The 26,396-nt window shown below is 39.4% G+C and overlaps 1 protein-coding gene across 3 annotated transcripts in view; it reads right to left on the bottom strand.

The window, feature by feature from the left end:
• Window positions 1–2,251: 2,251 nt before the first annotated feature.
• Window positions 2,252–26,396, bottom strand: part of LOC120726095 (leucine-rich repeat transmembrane neuronal protein 4) — a 58,552-nt gene continuing 34,407 nt past the window's right edge. The window contains exon 3 of one of the 3 annotated variants that reach the window (XM_040019404.1): window positions 2,252–2,966. In XM_040019404.1, coding sequence (XP_039875338.1) covers window positions 2,748–2,966 — 219 coding nt within the window. In that variant the 3' untranslated portion in view covers window positions 2,252–2,747. The remainder of the gene's footprint in view (window positions 2,967–26,396) is intronic. The other 2 variants (XM_040019406.1, XR_005694276.1) reach the window with 2 other exon arrangements.

Here is a 26,396-nt window from a genome sequence, read left to right as displayed (position 1 = left end):
ACACATATCGCGCCATTGGCCAGAAGGGCCGATGGCAGAAGACTGTCCGCTTCTGTCAGTCTGCCCCAGGGCAGCTTTGGCTATTGTAGCTTGCCTCCACCAGCTTGTCTCCAGTGTGTGTGAATGGGTGGATGTGTAAAGCGTTTTGGGGTCTCTAGGCGGGACTAATAAAAGCGCTATACAAATACAGGTCATTTACCATATTTACCATTTAACACAATTATGGTTATGGTTAGGATTAAGGTTAGGTTTAGGGCTGGAATACACGGCTGGAAGCTTCATTCTATGGGATTTCATCCGCAATCCGCCGCGTATCATAGGGACGTGACAAATCGTCAGTATGTTATGTGTCAGTAATAAGAATGCCTTGGTACCACCCCCTTAAATGTTGATTGGTCAGCTTGTTTCTGTGTGATTGGTTCACTTGGATTTCTTTATTTATTTAAACACAAACTGTTTGGTATTTTGTAATGACCCTGATGAAGGCCACAAGCCGAAACGCGTTGGTCAGCTAATAAAGTTGTTCCATAGTGCTTCAAGTGTCGCTGGAGTGTTCATGCCACCAGATCTTTGTCCTTCTCAATGCACCTTGGAAGCAGGTGAAGTTGCGCCAGAAATATTTGGACACTGACTTTTACAATGGCAGCATCCAATTACAGCTCCATGCTTGAGATCAGTGAGGATTTTAAAAAAAATCTATTGTTTCACAAATGATTTGCACCTAGCTATGATTTGCATAGCTAGGCGCTTGATTTTATACACCTGTATAAAATTCTGGAACCCGAATTAATAAATTGAAGCATGTCTCCCCAAAACCTTTGTCCATATACTGTTATAATATTATAATATGTTTATTTAACTCTTTAGTCTTACTTCTTTTGCCTGTTGGCATAGCTAGCTATTTACGTAGATTTAATTAAATCAATCAGACGTGTAGCAGGACTGAGCTCCTAATATTACTCTACAATATGCTGAATCAGTATTCAGGACCAACTTCTGGGGACTTGTGTAGTGAGCTTGCCTAGTTGTGGGACGCTAAACCCCAAACAGTTTAGTTAACTAATTTTCATTGGCCTCAAAGGTAAAACTGTGTTACTATTACAACTGTATCATAACTGCTTATTGCCGTAAGCTGGGCATGCTATCATTCACATCATATACTTAATAATCTCCTTAAATGGTGAGTGTTGATTTTGCTGGTTAGCAGTTCAAAATGTGCAGAAAACCAAAGCTCAGCAGGTCTGCTGCACATAGTTAGTGTAGATAAACTATTATTTGACAATTGTTGTTTACTGGACAGGTTTAGCTAACGGTCAATTCCCAGCAGAAAACAAATGTATACTTTTATATCACAATAACCTTTTACCAATTTCATCGTAAACTGTGTCTATGTTAAGAACATAGAACTGCTGCGTTGAACAATATTCAGGATATTAATTGGGTGATCTGTACACGTTTTCCTTCCCTGAAAGTAATATAGCCTAGAAGTGTATGAGTTCAGCGAGTCGAGCTTACTGTATCACATCAGATACCACACAGTCACAGAAGAAGAAAAGCAAGAGAAGTTACCATCAGGGTCTTGATCAATAAGGCAAAAACCAAACACACATCATTATCAGACAGTCCTGCCTGTGCTGTGCACTGTGCTCTGCAGTTTAAACCACCTACACAGCTGGCAAAGTACAGCAGATAGTTGTTTGGGTTGATACTGCTGAACTTGATGAATGACACTGTTTCCGGTCATTTAGCACAGTTTATTTGCCATATATTATATTGTAGCATTTTGTAAAAAGCACACGTGTAGATATGCAAGTGTACAATCAGATAATTGGCTGAATAACACATTATAAAAACCAAAAACCATTAGCCACATAAGTGATTTAAATGAAGGATGAAAAGTAAACATCTGAACGTCCCAGTGCACCGAGCTCTGTACTTGGTGTTTATTTTTCCTCTGTTTATTTCTCAAATGAATAAGAACGTGATCAACATCACAAATCATTAAGCAATTCAAAAGTCACCATGTAAACTATACTGACTGCCAGCAAGATGTGTGGGCTGTACATTTTATAAAACAATTACTGTCCGCTATTTTCGGACTTGTTTCTCTTGTCTTGGGTAATTTCATTGGAGAGGCTCATTTCTCGAAATGAAAAAAGCTACAGGGACTTGAGTTTGAGAGAGACCTCTGGCTGACAGCATGATCAGAAAAAAAGAAAAAAACAAAACAAAACAGTAGAAACCCTTTCAGCTTGGTCGAGCTTTCGTTTGTTCAGCTACTCAGTTGCTTATCATGCTGTTTCCCCCTGCTCTGTTTACAACGTTTTGCATTTTGATTACTTTACCTGCACAGCAGAGGGGTGTCCACGTTATGAGAAGTCAAGGAAATATGTTTAATAAGATTAACAAATCATGAAATTATTATCTTTAATACTCCTCAAGAGGCAAAGCAGAATGCAGAAAGTCATGCTGAAGTTCAGCCTCCTTTGCTAATTGAGGACATTGAGGGTCAGGTAGGTCAGAAGCTCATTAATCAAAACTGCTGCTCCCCTTTATTTCCACTGAGAAATATTTTCATTTTCATTACCCTGGTTCCAGGATGCTCTGCAGTAAATTAATTGTCTCCTTTGCTTCTTTACCAGTCCCAGCTTCCTCCCACACAGCCTTTCATTTCGTATGAGCAGTTCTGTGATTATGTGCAGCTGACGTACAGTAGTTTGGAGACAGAGCCTCGTGGTGTGCACAGCTCAGTGGTGGTGGGAGTGGGTCTGGGGGCAAGGCAGCACAGGCTTTGAGGGGAGGGCAGCCATTAGGCTGGGTTGGTACAATGCTGGCCCTGGACCTCCCTGCGCCTGAGTGAAGGGCTCCATGCCCACATTGAGGTGCAGCGACAGGTGGGTATGGCAGTAATCCAGAACAGACTGCTCACACCTGTACAATGTCAGAGCACTCAGCTGCCGCGGTACCTAGACAGAAACAGAAAGTAGAGGGAAAGAAGAAGCACACGTAAGGGTAAGGCTTTTAAAACAGCAAGAAAAAAAATCCTTAGAATATTTAGAATTGGCTTAATTTACTTCATGGTGCCATGGCACAGCTCTGTCATTAATGCAGCCTTGGCCGGTAATACAGCATGCGCCCCAAGACCTGAAATCTGTGGCGCTCAAACACCCACTTTCAGGAGTGATTTATATGCAAGATGAAAGCCTTAAGCAAGAGTGCACACATATTTTCTGCCCTCTTTTAAATGGAGTCAAGGCTCCATTTAGAAGAGAGTGCTTATTACATTACAAGCACTTTGCTGATTCAAAGACCCCTCTTCGTTTTACATGCTACCGCGGTCTGAATTCTGTCAATTAAACGAGATAAAGCTGCATCACAGCCTGTGCAATATTGATATTAATATCCTAATGTATATTCATATATATATATATACACACACACACACAGTGGGGAGGAATAATTATTTGATCCTCTGCTGAATTTGTAATTGTAAAAATGATCAAAAGAAATAATTTTTATGGTACTTTTATTTTAACGATCACGTCAATGAGTGAAATAAGTATTTGATTCCCAACAATCCAACCAAAACTCTCTGACAGATTGGCCCATATGACACTTCAATTACAATCAATCAATTACAGATACTCTTGATCTCAACTCATTATATTTACATCATTTATATACAGCATGGCTGTACACAGCATCACCAACAGCTCCACCATTATGGGTAAAACCAAAGAGCTGTCAAGGATTATAGATTATAGACCTGCACAACACCATCAGCAAGAAGTTTCTTAAGAAGGTGACAACTGTTTGGTGCTATTATAATTCAGTATGTATTTATAATAATCAATAATTATTTCCCCCACTGTATGTGATTGTACAGTCTACAGAAACATTCACATAACAACAGAAAGAACACGTGCAGAACAACTTTTCAGCTTTAATACTTCCTCTAAACATACATACCCGGTAACACCTTTTTTTTTTCATTTACTTTCACAATATCCTCAGGAATAAAATCACATTATCAATCATTACAATGTAATCTTTCCTCATGTGTAGGATAAAGAATGGAGAATATATTCAAAGTGCTTGTGAGAAAAATCCCAATTCGCTGTAATCTTAGTTGTGGGCAGTACATCTATTGTAAAATATGCTGTCTTGGATTATTTTATTGGATCACAAAAGGATTTGCTGAAAGCTGATTTGATGCAGAAATGGCTTTCAGATAGGTTCCTCTTTATCTCGTTGGGTCAAGATTCATAGTGCCGTCACCATTCAGACCCTTAAATTTCAAATAACGGCTTTCTAAAGGTTATGTTTTCCTTTTCGGAAACGATACGACTCGGTTTGTTCTCCACTCTAATGGGAAGATTAGTTGAAAACACTCCATTGTCTAATTCAACAGCTGAACTTTGCACACTACATGGAGGACTCGATAAAAAATTCATGAACAACAATGCTCTGAATGCAAAATGAGGTAAATGCGGGGGAACCGGATCTGTGAGTTCTCGGTACAGACTGCCAAAGGGGAAAGGCTACACCGTGAACTTGTTTCTCCAATTATTACAATAGTAAAAGTCAAACACGTAAGCAGTGAAGTGGATATAAATTTTTCCTGGTTAGCTGGTCAAACCAATAGCCCTTTCCTTCTTTGCAGAAGTAATTGGCAGAGCACCCACAACCTTTGCCTCTACAACACTTTCTTGCCTCCTGTGTTTAACTTCACCAGTTAATTCCACATGAAATCCAAAGGTACCATAAAACAAACTGAGCTGCAGTTGCAGAGACTATAAAAGGCTTTCTTGGCCTTTGCGCCTATCCACCAGGGACCTGTACAGATCTGTAATTACAAAATAAATACACCTTTAGAAAGGAATAGTGCTATAATCATATAGGTCTCATCATTGTTAACAGCATCAGTAGTTCAGACATCACAAAAAGACCTGAAACAGAAATGGTAAATGGGCACCATTTACACAGTGCTTCTTCAGTCTTTCTCACTACGCGGTGCTTTACACTACAAGCCACACTCAGCCATTTCCACGCACATTCATGCACTGCTCTCTCACAGACACCTATGAGACTCTGAGGGCTGCTGAGTATCTTGCCCAATGACACTTCGACATACACACTGAGGACCTCGGGATCTTTCGATTAGCGGAGGGCCCGCTCTATCTCCTTCAAGATGCCACAGCCACCCCAAAAGCTTCTTATGACCTCTAAAACAGTTTGGGGCTTGTGAAGGATTTGTGACATTCAATGGGAAATGCAAATAGTTAAAAGAAAAATGCAAACCTAATCATTGAGAGAGACTCCTCTTTTGTCATGCAGATAGAATTATTTATTCACTGTCTACAGTCTAATTTTTGGTATGTGTTTGCAAGTCAATCTTTATACAGAGTTTTAAAGTTGCATCTTTGTGGGCTGGATATAAAATGTACTGATTATTCAAATGGTGCCAAAGTCAGATTCATTTTTCTGCTTGACCAGAGGGTGCAGCGTGGTACAGCAAGTGTGGAGATGCCTCAGTGAAAACCATAGACATAGGTAATTATATGCCACCCAACACATAGGCATATTACAATAAACACATACATTACAACAAACCCACAACAATTTCAAAACAACCACGCTGCATTTGAACCTTTCCCCTGTTATTTATTGCCACCTCCTCAAACACTTTAATCATTTGCAGCCTTTTCCAGCACTTCACTCACACTGTCACCTACTATAGCTTATATAAAGAGCACTCACTAAGTTTCTATTCGTGGGATGAAATGCCAAGAAATCCGGCTATGATTTCCATTTCACGGGCTCCATTTTTTTCTATTAAAGCCCTCCACAGTATTTTTTCAATGACCATCAGGAATAGCTACAGCTTTTGTCTTGTAAAAAGTAGAAATAAAGCCACACATTAACATGCTATACAGTTCATCTATGAATCCTTATAGTGGGCGTTCTACAGACACTGCACAGTTAAGCTCAGCAGAACCGTTTGTAACTGTTAAACACTCATCATTGAGAATAGTTTTCACTGAAACAGTGAGTGAAGTAGTGAGATGTGACACGTCAAGTAGTGGAGGCTTGGATTTTGCACTTACAGTATGAATCACCCTAATGATTTTTACTGAATATCTTTCACTCTACCCTATATTTTGGCACCCTCTCATATGAACTCTTCAACAAGACTAAGCGGCTGCACGAGCCCATAAAGCGCCATGTGTTAAAACAATGCAAAACATTAGGGCATATATTCTCTCAGGCAGCGGTGAAGCAAGAGAAATTCAATGCAGGATGTCCACTTTGAATAAAATCTGTGACACTGAAAGCTTATCACTAACCATTGTTAGTGATCAAAGTGAAAAATATCTAATCATTTGTGCTCATGGTTGTGAGCTAAAATGAAAAAATGCTACACTAATGCTACAAACCTGCTCGGCATATATGTATTTGATTACCCTCTCTGGGCTTTTGCAGGATTAAAACTCACTGTTTATCTGTTTAGTTTATCATGTTAGTTAACATGTATTACTTGGCAGTAAACACAGAGGTTATTGGAGTACTATTACATGTATCTGGCCATAAAGCAACGAAATGGCAAACTGGTAATCTGACCTAATGGTGCAATTAAAGTTTAGAGCGGTCAACAAAGATTTTCCAATCTGTATTTTGAGAAAATTAATGTCTACACCACATATCATGACAAACTATCCAGTATCGTACAGACTGTTCAAAACCAGAAAGAAATCAGGAAATGCTCCTGAGATATTTCAGTCTGAACAAAACAGGTGAAATGACTAACCATGCTGTGAGCCACGCAAACAGCTGTCCTCTAACTCAAAGGTCACTATCTGTGTACAATGTACTGGCGTCTAAATGGGCAGTTTGGCTTTAACTTGTCGTTATGAAATAAATGTTGACTGCAGAGTGAATGGCTACAGCGTAATGCAATCTGGGTTTTAACAGGCTACAGAAGGCTTCAGTCACACAAGCCTGGAGACCATTTGGCAACTGCTTCAGAAACCACCATTTGCTAGGAAAATGTTAGTTTTCCCTGACTGTGAGTGGTTGTTGGAGGCTACTGGCAGGCACTGTGAAATCAGCTGTTAAAGCCACAGTGGTGCAGTGAAACCTTCATCAGCTGGTGAAATATGTATTCCCCAACTGATTGGCAAGCGGTTGCATTAAGTTGCTTACTGTAGTCCCAAAGAGTTATACCATGCAACACTAAAAGAAAAAAAGCCTGTCTGCAAATACTTACCTGCTTACAAAACTATAGTGAAACTGAAAAGCCTGTTGGTTTCAGCAGTAAGAGTTTTACTTTGGAAGAAAATATTTTCCTTTTTTGATTTTTGTTGCACTTTTAAGTTTTACTACTGCTCCATGGTTAATTAGCAAATGCTTGCAGTCAAGACAAAGTCATGCAAACTATGGGTGACTGTGGCAATCATGGTTCCAGGGGGACGTCAACCAGGCTCTAGGCTAAACAGAATTTTCACTGAGGAATTGTCTCTGCTGCTTGGTAAAAAGTCTCCCAGAAACAAGAAGGTTTAATTGCCTAAGCAGAAGAGGTACTGCTTTGTTCCCCAGTAGCTAACAATAGCTTTCTCCATGTTGCTAAAATGGTAGGCATCAGACCAACTGCAGTAACATTTGAATTTAACATGCAACGAAAAAAGGAAGGCAAATAAGACAGAGAGGGAAAGTGGCAAAACCTGAAAATGTGAATCTCATACAGCTATTCATTCAATAGAGGAAGCTAGAAGACTTGATATTCAGTTGATATAACTTCTACTACATCAAAGGAAAAAACAAAAAAACCTGCCTCTGTTTTCAGTCACTTTATGACAGTGGCGCGTGGGGGAGCAGTGCGGGGGAAGTTGTCTAACGCCACTTTAAATTAACCAGCTGATTTTTTTTCTCTTCCGCTGTTTTTGTTAAAGACAACAGCTTTTCTTTCACCCATTGTCAGCTTCTGTGGATAATAGCGTCCAATAATAACTAAAATACAAAATGTCAAAACAAAGTCACTTAACTTAATGTCATCTCCCTTCATAGGTCTGATGAAGCTGCTGCAGCTGGCGGTCATTAAGATTGGGATAAATGCTGTTTTGTGTTTAAACAGAATATTTCTGAGGTCAGCGGAACATCGGGCTCCATTTCCACAGAGCACAGAGCCCTCTCCCTGCTCTTCACTGGCGATCTTTAATATCTGCATCTACGAAGCGCTGATCTAAAACAGGATCAGTTTCATGTCTTTACACAGAGGAAAAGAGTAAAACCCTTTTTGGCGATCTAAGCTGACTTAGCATTCAGGTTTAATCAGGAATATTGGGGAAACGCTGGCTGTTACAATTGGAGCTCTTAGAGAGGTGAGTCATTGGCTACCTCTGCTTGGATATTTGCCAACAGAGCTGCATATAGCTGGATTTCGCCTGAGGAATGATCGTCACCTTTCCTAACTTTAATGGGTCCTAAAGTCCCTTCCAATCTAGCTGTGCGCTACAAAAGCAGAAAAATATAAAATGAATTCAAATCTCTTGATTACAATAGCCATCTAAGAATAGCTCTGTTTCCTCCTGACAAGTGTACGCCGTTATTCAGTGAGTCACTGGCTACCGGCCAAGGTAATAGAGCGGACATCTGGCATCAGCCTGATCTTGTCTTCACTTTATGTTAACTGTTTAAACTGCAGCTTGACCTATTTACCCCGAAGTGAATTTCAGGAAAAGCGAACACGACAAGTGTCCTCCGCAGAGGCCGCTACCTCAACTACACCTTTAATTCAGGTACTTTTTGCTGTTTATATTGTACGGAGGTACATTTATACCTCGGGTTATTACATCCCATATTTATTTTCAATTTTTTCCCCCCACATCTTCCTCTCAGCTATGATTCATTGTTTATCACTGAAAACCTCTAGAGTTTAAAGTGTTAAGAAATTATCTTCTCAACTGTTGTGGGAATTGCTCTGAGCTTGAAGTGGTGACAGCTATTAGAATAAACAATAATGCCTTTTTTTCTTAGGTTATTTTCTTTTCTTTCTGTTTAGTTGTGTGGCGTTGTGTACTGGGTATTGAGTGTTGATAACACAAAAAAGAGCAGTGGTTAACACTTCAGATAAGAGAGAAAATGAAATTGTTGGATGAGACGGAGACGACAAAAAACCTAAACGACAAAGTAACAAAACACGGAGAAATTACCTAAACGAAAAGTTGGGGAAAATAAATGACTACAGGGTGTGGTTTTTCCACAGTCTGTGTGTGCAAAACATGAGTACTAAAATCCTCACCTCAAGCAATATGAAAAATTATTCACTACCTGGGCCGTTTTCTCCCAAGACTGCTCTGTGTGTGGTATTAAGTTGTCTCTGTGACATCTAGTGCTTTTGTACAGTTAGCACTGTCTGGCTAATGAAATGTAGAGTGGATTACACAGATGCCACAATATTTGGAATAGCTACAGTTTTCAAAGAAACATCAGGAATATGGTTCTTGGAAATACAGTATTATGAATGTAGTTGATTTAAAAAAGCCCTTTTTTCTTTCCTGCTTCAATTCAGATAGAAGACTGTCTGTTCCTTGCTATAATCCATAGTGTTTAAGGTCAAATCTACTATATGTTGGACAGCAAAATATACAATGATAATAATAATATTACTATGATAATCAGAGTGTGTGTATGTCTGTTCCACAACTCCTCCTACATGGTCGGTTTAATCTAGAGTACCAGAATTGTCAAAATCTAAAAAGCTTTTAGAATTTTTTTGGCACTCTAGTCCTTACAAATTAAATGTATTATGTATAGCAGCTGATCTCAAACATTATCAGTACATTTGCATGTGTCTGTGAATTGTCTTCTTACTAATTATATAAGTTTTGTGTAGTAATTGCTCTCAGAATGAACACTGAACTTGCGTTACACGTACATTGTTGCCATTACATGTCTATTGTTATGTCATATGGACAGTGTTGGTCAAGTTACTTGAAAAAAGTAATCAGTAACTAATTACTGATTACTTCCCCAAAAAAGTAATCCCGTTACTTTACTGATTACTTATTTTCAAAAGTAATTAATTACTTAGTTACTTAGTTACTTTTTTAAAACACGATTTACAACCTGAAGAGGTGATAAAGTGACAGATCTTTCAGCCCAATTCTACTTTTTCTACATAATCCATCATACAAAATGTAATCAAATGGAAAAGTCTCTTTTTTTTAACTTGTTTTATCAGTTTTAATCTTTTAACTTTATGCATCAAGCAAAAATTTAATTATATGCAACATTCTCTGACTTGAATAAATTAGTTTAACATTTAAACCTATTTTCTACACATTCCAGCACATAAAATAAAATATTTTTTGTGTTTACACTCACTCTTTCAAATAGATGCAAGTAAAACACAGCAGAAAATAAATAAAGTCAAAGACTCAGCGGTCCTGTTGCTCTATTTTCACCTGTAAAGCAGGACTGCGGTAGGCGGAGGTTTACCCTGGTGCAGGTGTGCCGCGGTCAGTTGAAGAATCCGCGAGTTTCTCTGTGAATTTCCCATTACGTCGTTGCGCACTCGGTGCTTGCCTGGAAGTTTAGGGGTTTTTCTCGCTGTAAAAAGAAGTTTTCTTCCCACGCACGATGGACGCTAATGTTTTTGTCACTTTTTATGGAATCAAACTCAAAGTAAGGTCAGTGCTTCCACGCTTTAAACGCTGCACGCTCATACTCTCTCCCACAATCGATATGTGATCCATTGTTGATCTGCACACAGCTGTTGTCACTAACGGCGCACTCGCTTATGTCACTGTCATGAGACATTCTCGCAAAAAATCACGGTTTTAGTAACGCAGTAACGCAGCGTTCCTACGGGAAAGTAACGGTAATCTAATTACCATTTTTGCAATAGTAATCCCTTACTTTACTCGTTACTTGAAAAAAGTAATCAGATTACAGTAACGCGTTACCCATCTCTGCATATGGATGTTATTGTTTGTAACTAAATTGTGCTGATTGCTTGTTTTATGCCGTGATACTTACACTCCTGTAAATCTGTGCTCAAACAGTGAGACCAATAATGCCTGTAACTGCTTATTTTGTCTCGTGCAATGAATATGTGTCTTGCAAAGAAGAAAAAATATATTTATCTAATATTCATTTCTTTGGTTATTTTTGCCCTCTGACTACTTTCGTGATATGATGAAAATAAATATAATAAATTGATAATGGTAATGAAAACTTTATCTATACAGGGAGTGCAGAATTATTAGGCAAGTTGTATTTTTGAGGAATAATTTTATTATTGAACAACAACCATGTTCTCAATGAACCCAAAAAACTCATTAATATCAAAGCTGAATGTTTTTGGAAGTAGTTTTTAGTTTGTTTTGTTTTAGCTATTTTAGTGTGTGCAGGTGACTATTACTGTGCATAATTATTAGGCAACTTAACAAAAAACAAATATATACCCATTTCAATTATTTATTTTTACCAGTGAAACCAATATAACATCTCCACATTCACAAATATACATTTCTGACATTCAAAAACAAAACAAAAACAAATCAGCGACCAATATAGCCACCTTTCTTTGCAAGGACACTCAAAAGCCTGCCATCCATGGATTCTGTCAGTGTTTTGATCTGTTCACCATCAACATAGCGTGCAGCAGCAACCACAGCCTCCCAGACACTGTTCAGAGAGGTGTACTGTTTTCCCTCCTTGTAAATCTCACATTTGATGATGGACCACAGGTTCTCAATGGGGTTCAGATCAGGTGAACAAGGAGGCCATGTCATTAGTTTTTCTTCTTTTATACCCTTTCTTGCCAGCCACGCTGTGGAGTACTTGGATGCGTGTGATGGAGCATTGTCCTGCATGAAAATCATGTTTTTCTTGAAGGATGCAGACTTCTTCCTGTACCACTGCTTGAAGAAGGTGTCTTCCAGAAACTGGCAGTAGGACTGGGAGTTGAACTTGACTCCATCCTCAACCCGAAAAGGCCCCATAAGCTCATCTTTGATGATACCAGCCCAAACCAGTAATAATAATAATAATAATAATAATAATGGATTGGATTTATATAGCGCTTTTCAAGGCACCCAAAGCGCTTTACAATACCACTATTCATTCACTCTCACATTCATACACTGGTGGAGGCAAGCTACAGTTGTAGCCACAGCTGCCCCAGTACTCCACCTCCACCTTGCTGGCGTCTGAGTCGGACTGGAGCTCTCTGCCCTTTACCAATCCAGCCACGGGCCCATCCATCTGGCCCATCAAGACTCACTCTCATTTCATCAGTCCATAAAACCTTAGAAAAACCAGTCTTGAGATATTTCTTGGCCCAGTCTTGACGTTTCAGCTTGTGTATCTTGTTCAGTGGTGGTCGTCTTTCAGCCTTTCTTACCTTGGCCATGTCTCTGAGTATTGCACACCTTGTGCTTTTGGGCACTCCAGTGATGTTGCAGCTCTGAAATATGGCCAAACTGGTGGCAAGTGGCATCTTGGCAGCTGCACGCTTGACTTTTCTCAGTTCATGGGAAGTTATTTTGCGCCTTGGTTTTTCCACACGCTTCTTGCGACCCTGTTGACTATTTTGAATGAAACGCTTGATTGTTCGATGATCACGCTTCAGAAGCTTTGCAATTTTGAGACTGCTGCATCCCTCTGCAAGATATCTCACTATTTTCGACTTTTCTGAGCCTGTCAAGTCCTTCTTTTGACCCATTTTGCCAAAGGAAAGGAAGTTGCCTAATAATTATGCACACCTGATATAGGGTGTTGATGTCATTAGACCACACCCCTTCTCATTACAGAGATGCACATCACCTAATATGCTTAATTGGTAGTAGGCTTTCGAGCCTATATAGCTTGGAGTAAGACAACATGCATGAAGAGGATGATGTGGACAAAATACTCATTTGCCTAATAATTCTGCACTCCCTGTATAGCGCATTTCATTATAAGTCAACTCAATGTGCTCAAAAGAGAAAATAAAAACACAAAAACCTGTGTAGGTTTTACAATGCCTCGAGGAAGTGAAAACAGGAAAAATGAACAAAACAAAATTAACATACATGTCTGAGCTTTATACAGGTGAAGCGAACAAGTGCCACAAGATAGTAAAAATAATAATAATGATAATAAGAATAATAATAGCTAGTAAAAAAAATTCAAACTAGTAAATGCAAAAAAAAAACTATTTAAGAAGATTCAGAGGATTTTGTCTACTAAATTTCTGATTAAAGTTAATCCCAAGACTGGAAACAGTGTGTAACATTTGATTTTTGTATGGATGAAACAAGCTATAACAGTGGGCTTTAAAGACTTCCCCCTTATACAAGTCTTCATGCTCATCTAAGCTAGCTGTAGCCAGGAGCTTCAATTTCTCAAAGCATTGTCCTGACTCTAAGCAGCCTCCTAGCATCATAAACTTTCAGTGTAACTTCAGACTTTCTCGTGATTTTGGTGCTGCATTACAAATGTCACAGTTCTCCAGTAGAGCGCTCCGCTGACCCACTCGAAAACACTTTGCAGCAGATGCTAAAGAGGCCAGTGATCTGAACAGTACACAGCAATTAATTCTAATTCCCGAGCGATTAGCTTTGTGATGCTAATGAAAACATTCGCATAGGTGGTCCCCCTTTTGCACTGCTCTGAATGTAGGTCAAGCTGCAGCTAAATAATTCCCATTTGCGTGATAGGCAGCTGCACCATGCCAGCATGCCTCAGACTGGCACGGGAGGCATGAGCTCTCATTGGCATATTAACAACATCCGCCGCCCGAGCTGTGCTGCTGCTCTCTGTCAGCTGGATAATTCACTCAGTGGTCAACGCTGCGGTGAGAGAGCACAGACAAGCCTCTATTATCATTGCTGTCTATTAGACTGCACACCCAAGGCTGCTGAATGGCATCCTAATGGCCATAAGACCCCCCTTCCCTGATTGTTGCTTACCGTGGATGAACTGAAAAATAATTTCAGGATGAGCATTGCCGACATGAAGCTGATAACAAGTAGTCAGTAAGCTTAATTAAGCGGGACATACGGTACAGCAGAGGAAATGCATTGTTATGAAGGTCAGAAATGTGCATACAAGAGACAGAAGCTAAATTGTCCTTGGAGAACGTTTCATTTCATAAATCATGCAACATATATTGAACAAGATAGCAGGCGGTTAGCATCCTCCATATAGGGGTTTAGTAGCAATAAGGAGACCAGACGTTGACCTCCATCTGAAAGGCAACTAATAGTTTTACAATTTGATACTGCGTGTGCTAGAATTCCAGAAAGATCATCTTCTGCTGACTTTAATATTGACCATGTAATTACATTTCTATTTGAAAAGCATTTTGCATTTGTCAAAATAACCATAATCCTTCAGATGTGGGGATTTATCTCCTCCTAATGCTGCTCATCCCATTTTCTGCTCATCAATGTTGGCAATGCCTGCTGAGATTTACTGTTATTTACTGGAGGGACAATTTATGAGTCACTACGTAGTCTTTTCTGATATATGTAGATATAAGTAACCTGAATATGGAAGCCAAGAAAATGTAGATGCATAGATGAATCCATATTCATCAAGAGGCATGCACTAAACAGGGATGTGTGCTACACTGTTTGGTTCATTCTCCCCCGTTGACTGTTTTTCTCTCTCTTTACACTCCCACACACTTTCCTAAGTGCACATTTGCACACACACACACACACACACACACACACACACACACACACACACACACACACACACACACACACACACACACACACACTGTTTCAAGCACACAGATTCAGTATGTACTGATGCTGCTTGTCAAAACAGCCATTAAAAAAAACCCAGTTCTAAAATGATAATAATAAAAAAAATAATCATTTCACTTCTAAGGTCATACTTCTTTACTTGAAACTGCGATGCATCATATAGTGTAATAAGATATTGTTAAAGATTCGTATTTAATTTATGTAGCCGATATCACACATGCAGTAAGGATAAACTCTGCTTTTATCCTGTAACATGTATTAAAGGCTATACACTGCTGTGAGAGGGAAAGAAAAATCACAGCAGAGGGCTTTCTCGCCATTTGAACAAAGGCCTAAAGTAAACCTTCTTGTTAGCATGCCAGACCCTCTAATGGATATCATTTGCAACAAGAAACTCCAACTGCTGTTTTTTTTTTTTTTTTTGTATGTATAATTGCCACAAGTCAGAGCTGGTATTATTTAAATTCAAAAAATAGAGACCACGTTGGATTTGCTGGGGTATTTATACAAATTTCTTTTAATTGCTTTGGACTTAATTCAGCAAGACAGGTCTCTAAAATTTTAATGCAGTCTGGTGATAATTAAAGCAAATGCAATAGGCTTTCTCATCAATTAAAATGAACGTAAAACATCTATGATTACTTTCAATAATTATTTTTTCTTTTTTTTCTGGAGAATGGATGCATGGGGAAGTTGGTCTTGATGGTGGAAATTTGATTGATTTGGTCTACTTTCATATGTTTTTGTCATAAATCTCTATAAGTTCTTCCCGACATCAAAGTGCAGACAGAGGAATTTAGCACCTACTGTAGCAGCATAGCTGGTTAACAAAGTAAAGCATCAGGACGCTGTGGTCATGTCCAGACTGGGTGAAAACAGAACCCCTGATTTATAGGAGCTGCTTTTCCATCAGTTAGTGCAATCAAGAGTGCATGGTGGACACTGCTAGCGTTACTCTGTATCAAAAAATAACATTTGCAAATATCCGCTTAAAACGTGATGGCAGTTTTCTAAAGAAAGTCCATTTTCATATATAAGATATATCTTGGAGAAATAACAAAACAAGCAAGGGAGGTAACTAAAATTAGAAAAAGCTCCATATCAACAAAAGAAAAAGAAGTTTGTCAGGAAATGCATACAGTCAGTAATTCTTAAAGAAAGAGGATTCAGTGCTGCACGGCCGAGCTATTTCATTGTCTGATGGATCTATAGTTTATCAGCCTTGCCTTGGCCGGGTGAAAAGCAGAGTTAATGCTGCAAAGCACAGATAATTTAGTAAGTTAAAGAAAGATATAAAAGACTAGTGTATTCAATGGCAATATTACAGTCACCTTGGTTCAGACTGAATGCTCACTGACTGTGCGGATGGCTGCTGAAGAGAAGCTGGGCCAAATTTTGTTTGATTGAAAGATTGCACAGATACAGTGTGTACAGTTAAGTCCTGCCTTCCACTTATTTAAAACATCTTAACTCCATGGGAATCTGCTGATATGCAAGAACTGCAGGACATAAGAGATATGGTAATTTGCTCACATCTTATACCGATAGTCCAATTAAGCAACTGCATTTAGTAACAAGCCACAGAGCTCAGCCGTAACTTCTGTAAAAAGGATAAGTGAAGGTTTGGGCTTGAGGTTAATTTGGGGATTAGAGTTAAACGCATACAGAGAAGATAGGGGTTGGGGTTAAGGATTAAAAGAGGGATCGTATAGACCTAAACTCAGCCTTGGTTTGGGGCCTACATCAGACTAACTAAAAGCAAAAAAATCATCACTTCTATAATCCTCCTGGTGGCTTTTTTCCCTCTGCAATGGTACTCTGTTCTTTCCAGTTTATGTTGGAATCGTCAGGGAGACACAACAGCATGAAGCAGACGAGCTAACAAGCTATCCGCTAATTATGGAAAATACTGACAAATACCATAAGGCAAGTAATTAGTCTCGAGCAAACTGTTCCTGTTACATTTTTCTCCTGGACTATATTTAGAAAATGAGCCGCACGCTGGAAGTTCAGCATTTGAAGATTCTGATTGTTTAAACAAATGACCATAGGCACATTTTATATTTGCCAGAAATCACTATATGATAGAGGGATCCTTTTTCAGGCTGGTTTTCAGATTGCCAGAATTTGGAAAATTATTGTGGGATATGTGAGGAATACAGCTAGCAACCACCATGGCTAAGCAGGAGGCATGAACACCTGTCAATCAAGGAAACATGCTGCCAAATTCAATTACATGACATTTCCTGGCCAGGAGTCAGTGGAAACAGCAAAAAAGGAAAGAAATGCTATGAAAACCCCATTAACTGCATGCAAAAACTGTCAGCCGAACTTATCACAACATGAAACCGAGGTCCTAAATTTTAACAAGATGCCTCTAGCTAGCTAAAATGTTATATAAAATTGTATATTTATGTTAGCTAGCATCAACAGGATAGTCTTCTAAATAATCCACATTTTACTATATTACAGGTGGCACACTTTAAAAGGCCTCAATCACAATGGCTGCTACCTCCAGTCTCTAGAGAAAAATATGTATTCTCAAAACAGTCTGTGTAGGTTCTTAGGCATCCAGGTCATGGTCTAAGGAGCTCGGAAGAACATCAGTCAGGCTCCCGGAGGTTACTGGCTGTGTGTGCAATCAGTAGCAAAAAGGGTACTGCACCAAACACCTGCTTGTGATTGCTTTGATCGCTAGCAAGTTCCCCTGGATGCTTGAATTTTGCATGGAAGACAAAGGCCTTTCTGCAAAAACTTGCTAACTAACCACACTGAAACTTGAAAAAGTGCATCGCAAACGAGAAGTGGAAATCGTTTTTCACCAGCGACTGGTATTAGCGGGGTGGATGGGTGGAGAGATGTCACTGACCAGTCTTTAGGCCTGCTTTAGCAATTGATTGCACAGCTAACTTCCAGTAACTAGTCGCAACCAGGTGGGGAATGCTCATTTTTCCCTAGTAACAGATGCTTGCCTGGCTGTCTCCTACCTGTGTCTAAGCCTCTGTGACGGAGGCTCTTGTAAACATAGCGTTATTACTCATAGGTTTCTAAATTATGCACATTCCACTATATTACTGGTGGCACGCTGTCAAAATGCTTTAGCTTCACTTAGAGCCTAAACTGTTATTTGGATGTTTGACAAAATGTTTGCTGCACACATACACTACCAAAGGTGGCAAAGTCAAGTTGAGGGCTGTAACCAAAACAATGGGCCTCCACAGTCATTTCATCCATTGCCAATCTAAATCCCTGTAGTGGCTTTAGTATATATTTTTTTTCGAAAGTACAGAAAGGCAGAGGAAAAGAAGCTCCTAGATTTTGGGCAGCCAGTGCAGTAGCACAAAATAGACAGCTGGTTTGATAAGACATGGATTTTTTTGTTAGTCAGTGGTTACCAAGAAAATGTTGCTGCGGCGATTTAAGCATATACTTTGAAAGCTGACTTTCTTGAAGCATTCAACCATGAGAGCTCAAAGTCTGAACAAGGTAATAATCATTAGCTTTTGATATATAGAGCTTAACAGGATTTCTGAAGAATCTTTTATGAATTTTTATTACTCTTACCGCTCTCACCCTTTTTAAATACCTGACTGACCCCTTCTGAGAGCTCAGGTTGATCTGCATAGACTCTGTAGTGCTGAGGTTGAAGTAAAATAAAGGATGCTAAAGTGGAAAGATGGCCAGTGATTTGCATTTCTGAGAGGCTGGCAGATAAAGCTTTTCCATATTGTGTATGTCACAGAGTAGGGCCTAGGATGTTGTCATGCCATTGCTCCATCCACCGTAGTATAGGCTTTTCACTTCTGTCCAGTTTCCATGGTGATAACTCTACAGGATAGGCTGTATGTCTAACTCTGTGGAAGATTATGTGCCATTGCATGCGGGTCTCTGTATGCCACACGTGATAGTTTATGTGCTGGGTCATTGTGTGAATATCCGCTTAAGTTTCACACTAATATCAAATCTTTAAGGAAGGATACACCGAAGGAGACACACAAAAACACACAGATTTCCACTGCTCTAAATACGCCTCATTCTTGGCTGGAGAACCAACTTGTGCACAGGGAAACAACTGATTGCAAAAAGAAAACTGAAGGAAAAAGATATTACATTTAGGTTTATCTCTGTCAGTCTTTTGTTTCTGCAGAAAAGGCCTAGAGGACTGCCATCTGTTTAAGTGCTACAGTCTGAAATCTCCTCTGAACTTGAACAGACTTGTTCAATAATGATGTGGCTGAAAAAGTGAAGTGACAAAAAATGAACTACAGCCAGCTGTTGGCCTCCTGTGATATTTCCACAGAGGAACAATCTGCACTACGACGATCGGGTTGAAGGCCCAGCAGAGATTCATCTGCGTCGATGAGAAGTGAAAATTGCTAAAGGATACAAGTGAAGCAAAGAAGCACGAGGCCAGCTCTGTGATAGAATAGCTGTTGCATGGAATCGCATTACAGCGTCTTTCTTCTTCCTGTCAAACAAACGGACTGTTCTGCCCCACTTTCAGAAGTCTCAAACTGTCTTTTCCACGGCAATGATCCCAAAGATTGGTTTTTGTTTTAATGCCGTGTCTCTGGTGCTGCTCATGCCACTCCCCTAAAAGCCCGGGATATTACAAATGCTGTCCATGCATGCAGCTGCACACAGCAGCGATAACTGCACTCTCATTAAACTGTCTTCACCTGATAAACATGTGATTGTTGACTGCAGTAGAGATAAAATAACATAATATATAGCGCTCCCTGTGATGAGCATCAGTCTTTATGGCTCTAGTGACGCATGGTGTTTGTAGTTTGTTTTATTTAACTCTTCTATTTCTGTACGGCAGATGAAAGTACCGTAAGCTTGGAGGAGATAGCCGCTGATTTTACACATCAAAGTCTGGTTACAGGTCTTTGAAAGCACTACTGCATTATGTGGAAATAAAAACTTTCGAAAGCCCTTTGTGGCTCCAGAGGGAGCACTGCTGTCACTTAATGGTGAAGACTGAAGAGTTTGAAAAATAAAAAATAAATAAATAAAAATAAATCTGTAAGTGCAGAGCAAGACAGAAGTGTGACCTCTGAAACCTGCATCTCATCTTAGCCGGCCGATGGGCTGACTATTATCTGTTTCGGATTTCAAAATGATCAGTCCTCTGTAACAGAGTTGCTTTTATTCCACATATAAACAAGACAGTTTGTTTCTAAACAGGTTTCTGTTTGTTTGCTGTCTCTTTTTATAAGAATAAAGGTTTCATAAAATGATCAGGCAAGCTTCTTCACATAACTTCAACCCCCCTGAACCATCTTTTCTCTCCTTTTTCAATATTTCTTTTTGTTGGCATACTGCATGTATCATGCAAGATAGTAAACAACACGAACTGGCACATCTGGAATGTGGGTGTCATTTGAGTAAGGTTTCTCTACAGCTCTTCTGAAATCTGGATTTATTATGATTTTCTTTTTTGGTATCATGATTCATCCACTTCAGAGAACTTTGTGCCTGTTTTGTCCAAATTACAACAGAAACAGGAGCGACTATTGTTATACAGCTATAAACATTTGATATTTTTCCCCATGTGCCAGCTAAAGAATTTATGCATATGTTTACGCAAATGAATCATGACTCAGAAAAAATGGTAAAATTTAGGGTCTACCAAAAATATCTATCCATTCTTTCACTTCCCCAGCTACAAACTGTATTGAATGATTATAAATGGTTTGTCCTATAAAGGGAGATCAATCAACAGCAGGAAACATGCAATCAGCCATCTGACTATGCAGCCTGAGGCTTAAGGTTCAAATAGCATCCTGTTCATTTACATTTGTTTTTTATATATCACCAAATCACAATGTAAGTCACGCTGTACAAGACACTTTGTATTGTAAAGATGTAAAGAGAAAACCCAAGACGTGTAACCCAAGAGCTACATCTCAGACTCTATAGGCCTCAGTTAGCATGTTAAACATTAAAGCTAATGACAGTTAGACAATTATAAAAAGACTAAAAAAGTACGGCTTACTTGGAACAAGCCTTTCCCTCTAAAAAGAACATGAGAGAGTACTTAGATTTGCAAAGTTGAAACTGAACAAAACCACAAGGCTTCTGGAACAATGTCCATGAAACAGAGATAGTATAAGTGAATCCCTGCAAACCTCAATGAACTGAACTAATACAGTAAAGAAGAATGCACCTGGATTTCTTCACACCAATGTGAGCTACTGATAAAGTCATACAGAAAATGATCAAGATATTGCTGCAAAACGTAGTTCTGCCAGATGATGCATAGGGTGTATTTGATAAATGATATTAAATAATGACACACTGTAATGTGTCATGCATTGTTGTTCATCTGAAGTTGTATTCATTTTAGGACCTTGTAGGATTTACGTACTTTTTTTTAAATTTTTATAAATGCCTGCATACTTAAGTCCTGTGTACTTTGTTTTTAACCATGACAGCAGAAGCACCAGATTTTATCATGAAGGCTGCATGAAATAAAAAAGATAATATCCTGCTGCCACCAAGTTTTTGTTTTTATTGTGTACAGTAAAGTGGTTCTGAAAATGTTAGTCACAGTCGGTGGGCTTCTCTTGTAAAGACAGTGTAACCTCATTAGTGACCTTTAAGTGTGTATTAGAAAATGCAATAAAACCTGTGTAAAAAATCCCAGCGTAAGACCAACTGTACTAACTCTACTTACCGTGACATGCATGCACAATGATTTTAACACAACCCCACGTGCACAAAGTAATATGCACAATATGAATGTTGTAGATCACCCATTTCCAAGCCAGACCCAAATGCTATTATTACAGTGTAAATAGAGCACATTCAAAATGAAAGATGTCAAATTAAATTTTTTAATCTACTTCACACTCTTTTCTGCTGCACTGAACGCTGTGGTCCTTACTGCAGTAGTCTGGGCTCAAATGTAAATCACCCCCTCTCCCCACTTTCCCGTCTACTCTACATTGCCCCATCAAATAAAAGCCCCTAAAAAAGGACCATCAACCGAAATTAATTTGGTTTTAAATTGGTCATGTAGACACACAAGACAGCTTTTGGAATATTAGGCATATTCCTCTACGGGGCTAAACGACCAGATTTCTGTCAAAACACAAACAAGCCTACGAAAAAAGAGCCCGTCTGCATGAAAATATAGAGATATTTGGAGCTTTTTTGTCAGCAGATCAGTCTTAAATATTGCAGGAGGGGGAAGCAGCTGGTTGCATGAAGAGGTAGGAGGTGATGCGGTACACTTTTCTCTGCATGCTATCACTCTTGTAAGGAAAACCACTCAAGCTGTCACTCTGCTTTTGTTTTTACAGGAGATTACTTGTCAATCAATAAGTGACGTCTTTGCCTTTCTATTTTATGATGAACTTGAGTGTAGCCGTAGCATCTGTAGGCGATGCAATTTTCCCAGTTTGTTCCCTGCTTGAGATAAATACCCGGTATTTATTACAGAGACACTGCTGGCAGCATAAAATGCATCATTCCCTGTATGCCAGAAGATATCTTATGGGAAAGACCCCACAGACGTGGGTGTTTAAAACAGGAATGTAACAGCCTTTGTGATTCGACTCTTCTTTGAATCGCTGCTGTGCTACTGTATGTCAGCCACTGATGTGGAGTAGCAAAACACGTTTATTTTTATGAAAGTGTGACAGATTTTCACTTAAAAGAATAATTGTGCTACCAAGCATTTGGGGTGTCAAATTAAAATGTGCTTTGCAGCACTTCAGCAAAAACGAGCTTTTCTGCCAGTATGCTGCCAACAGGTAGGTACTGTTCTATTCAGGGGAATGATGCCGGGGAAAGAACATTGTGTTTACAGCTGGAAAGCCTTACCCATAGCCCTGTCTGCTTCTCTTCCCTCCTCTCTCTGTCTCCCTGCCTTTCTTCCCTTGTCTAACTAGGAGCTCTGCAGCCACATCACTTTGATGGTCCTCTTTATTAAGATGAATGAATCTCATCCGCGTGATGCCCTCCTTCATTTTACTGCAGCGCATTCCCTTTCTGCTCAGTGTGCTTCAAGTGCTCAGCTGTCACCTTGAGTAGCCCAACAGGATGTCCCTGGAGGTCACCTTGGGGATGTAAGTTCACAGTCCCAGTGCAAATGTTTTGTTACCCTGACAAAACTGCTGCAGCATGACTCAGTTACACTGTCTATCTGCTGAGCAGGATGCAATGTACCCAGCAGGACGGCCAGTAATAAATCACATAAGAAGAGCGAGGGGAGAGAATGAAGGGAGCGAGGGAGTAGAGGTCAGCAACCTCAATGTTTTCCGAACAACATACATTTAAATTCAGCGATAAGATGAAGGAAAGGTGGGTGTAAAGGATGCCAGCGGGGTCTGTCTGTATCCTGCAGTGATATAAAATGATTTTATGCTTTTTCGTTTTGCCCCACCCCCCTCCTTTAAGCCCAGCTGGTTGAAAACAGAAAATGTAATTGATTACAAGACCTAGTGGTTCAGTTTGGTCTCAGTCATTTGATTATTTACCTCTGCTCAAAATGGGGAATAAAAACTAAGCAGATTAAAGGTTGACCATTAATCCGCTGTGTTTAGCAATCAAATTAATTTCAAAACTTCCGATGGTACTTTAGTATAAAAAACCTTATATTCGGGCAAGCCAGTGGCTCGGCAGTGTGGATGGCAGACCTGTCGGTTCGGCCGAGTATTAAAGCCGCTGTGAACAATGTCTTATATTGAAGGTGATTCAAGTAAGTCTGTAAACTGAAAAAAGAAATTCTGTGTGGTAAATGGAACCATGAATTCTGCTGTCTACCAAAACAAAAAGGCGGTTCATGCTTGAAAACCCTCCAATGTGGCTGAATTAAAACAATTCTGCAAAGATGAGTGGGCCAAAATTCCTGCACAGTAAAAGACTCATTGCCAGTTATCACAAACACTTGTTTGCAGTTTTTGCTGCTAAGGGTGGCCCGACCAGTTATTAGGTTTAGGGGGCAATCACTTTTTTTAGACAGGGCCATATAGGTTTGGATTTCTTTTCCCTTAATCATAAACACCTTCATTTAGAAACTGTATTTTGTTTACTTGTGTTATCTTTGTCTAATATTGACAAACATACAAAGAAAAAAATAGGAATTCTGAAAGGGGGCAAACATTTTTTCACACCTCTGAAGATATTGTCCTAAAATAATCTGTCCAGTCTGTCTGACTAAAGCCTATATTTAGACTAATCTATTAAATTATTACATTCACTTCATTGTATTATTGAATGAACTGTTTAGATGGCCACTTCAGTTAAATCCTTCAGCCAATATTTATAAACCAGATTTTAGCCGTTTCTGTTTGTCTAAATGCAAATGACATTTCAAGTAGAACAATCAAGTTCTACTGAAGTAGAACACTGACTAACCAAATTTAACCCAATGTTACCTGATGGAAGGCAATAGAAATGTTAAGTCTTTAGCATTTAACAGCTAATGCTACACACTGGAGAAAAGGTGATTGGAGGCTGCAGTGCAAACAAAATTTATTGCAGCTGTGTGCACTGAACCGGCCGGCTTGTTGGCTTTGAAATGGTTGCTTCAAAAATGGGCACCAGGTCTGCGCAACTTTGGTGTGATAAAACACCAATTAAATCCCGATAAAACAGAGTCAGGTTGCCACCAGTTTCTGACTGAATTAGGTCACATTGGTTTGCATGTAATCTGTTTATGATACAGTTCAGTTAACTTGCAAATCTGCTGCCATCTGTTGAAAATCCATTGCAAAGCCATTGCCATCTACATCACATTAAATGGAAATTCACCTTCAGATACAACCTCATCACATAGCTGTTGACACAAGCGCTTTGCAGGCAGCCTTGCTTTTACAAAGGAAAATAACCAGAATGCAACCAGTTGGCTACGAGTTGAGTCAGTTCCTGTACTGCAAACAGACAAGTTTCCCCCATTGCAGCAAAATGACAGACTCATTGCAGTGAGTTGGCAGTCTATCTGCATTTATAAATTGGATGGCAAGCCTTTGCTAATCTGAGAGCGATTCCAATCAACCCATGTTGACCTGTGCAGTCGCCTTGTGATCAAAAGTGGTTGCCAAAGGTTGAGGGTTCAGCAGTTTCAAAGAAAGTAAATCATGATCTCACATTTGCTGTTTGGTCAGGTGCTTGCCGCTAAGTGTAGCGTAGTTGAAGGTAATTTGCAATAACTCATATAAACACGTACTTGGCTTGTAGTTCATAGCTAGCAGTAGAATATCACAAAGGGGGGTGTTTCTTTTCCTTCTCTTGAACCAATAAGGCAAATGTGGGGTAGGTGTGGGTCACCTACATCTCCATATATATATATATACTCTCTGTCATCCATTAATACACTATGAAGACAACGTCTTCTGTTTTGCATTGACATCTAATGAAGTAATGTGGGCTGCTTTCATGTCTGCTTCATGCAACACAGCCATCAGGCCAATCTTTACATGTATCACCTAACAGTAGTAACACACGGAGAGTGGCACAATGTCTCCATTTAATATCCACAGATTTTGTTTCTCAGTGTGTACGTTCATTAAAGCTTCACAATGCTGCTAGTGTGGCTTTAGAGTTATTGAGATTTGCAGCGTGATGAAAACTGGCACTACAGAGAACTTGCATTAGGCCGGTGTCTAAATTCTCTATGCAGACTCTATTAATTACAGGATTACAATGCCTGTTCCAGTCTGTCGTAGCAAAGATCACGGGCATCTGAAAAGGATATAATCAGATAAAGATGTTAGACTAAATGAACACAGCCAAACAATACACCCTGCTGTTTACTGGACCTATAAATAACACGAAGGTCTTTTAAAAAGCAATTAAAACATCCATGAACCATCTTTCAAGCAGCCAACACGCCTAATATCGTGAATCAAGGTCAAGGAGAATCTATCCTGCTGAAAAACAGTTGTCTGTTTTTCTCCTTTGCCAAACTTTAAGGTTTTTTTCTTTCTCGCTGTCTATCTCTTTACCCACTGTCAGACACAGCTGACATTAGAATTCTGACACAGCCTCCTTCAAGCAGTGTTCAGTGCCAGCCACTTAATTTGTCATTTATTGCTCCATGACAACTGAAGTAATTGAACCTCTTGCCCATGGATGCGATCTGCCAGCCTTGTGGCGTTTTCCCTCCTCGTGGTGAGATTGTGCTGTGGGGCCTTGGTGCAAATAAGGGCACAGATCTCATTTTATAGGGCAGTGAGATTGTTAGTCCTTACCCTGGGCAAAAAGGCCTCTCTGAAATGTTTTCTTTTCCCTGTGTACCTTAGAAAGGCTAACCAGATACACCAAATAAAATCAGAGAATCGGAGAGTATACAGTAAATAGCTAAGAAAAGGAAGGAGTACAGCCTAATGGGATAAGGTTAAATGTTTTATTGAAATAAAAGATTTTAGGATGTCCGATACTGGACAAAAAAATTATCTAAATATGTGCATGCAAACTAGTGATCATTTGCATGTTTATCTGATGCATTATCCGCGAGGGAAATGAAGGGAATTGTGAATCAGATAACGAAACAATGAATTAAAGATGAATCTTTGATCCACTGATTTACTGCTTTCACTGTGTGAACAAATGATCACCTCTGACCTTGTTATGAATATTCACATGGCTGACAGAAAGAAATCTATTGATCTGCTGACCCCT

Source organism: Simochromis diagramma, unplaced genomic scaffold (genome assembly GCF_900408965.1).
Source record: "Simochromis diagramma unplaced genomic scaffold, fSimDia1.1 OVJJ01000822.1, whole genome shotgun sequence".
In the NCBI taxonomy this organism is placed as follows: domain Eukaryota; kingdom Metazoa; phylum Chordata; class Actinopteri; order Cichliformes; family Cichlidae; genus Simochromis; species Simochromis diagramma.
Note: the sequence above shows the minus strand (reverse complement) of the source record. Positions and strands in the feature narration are given on the sequence as shown.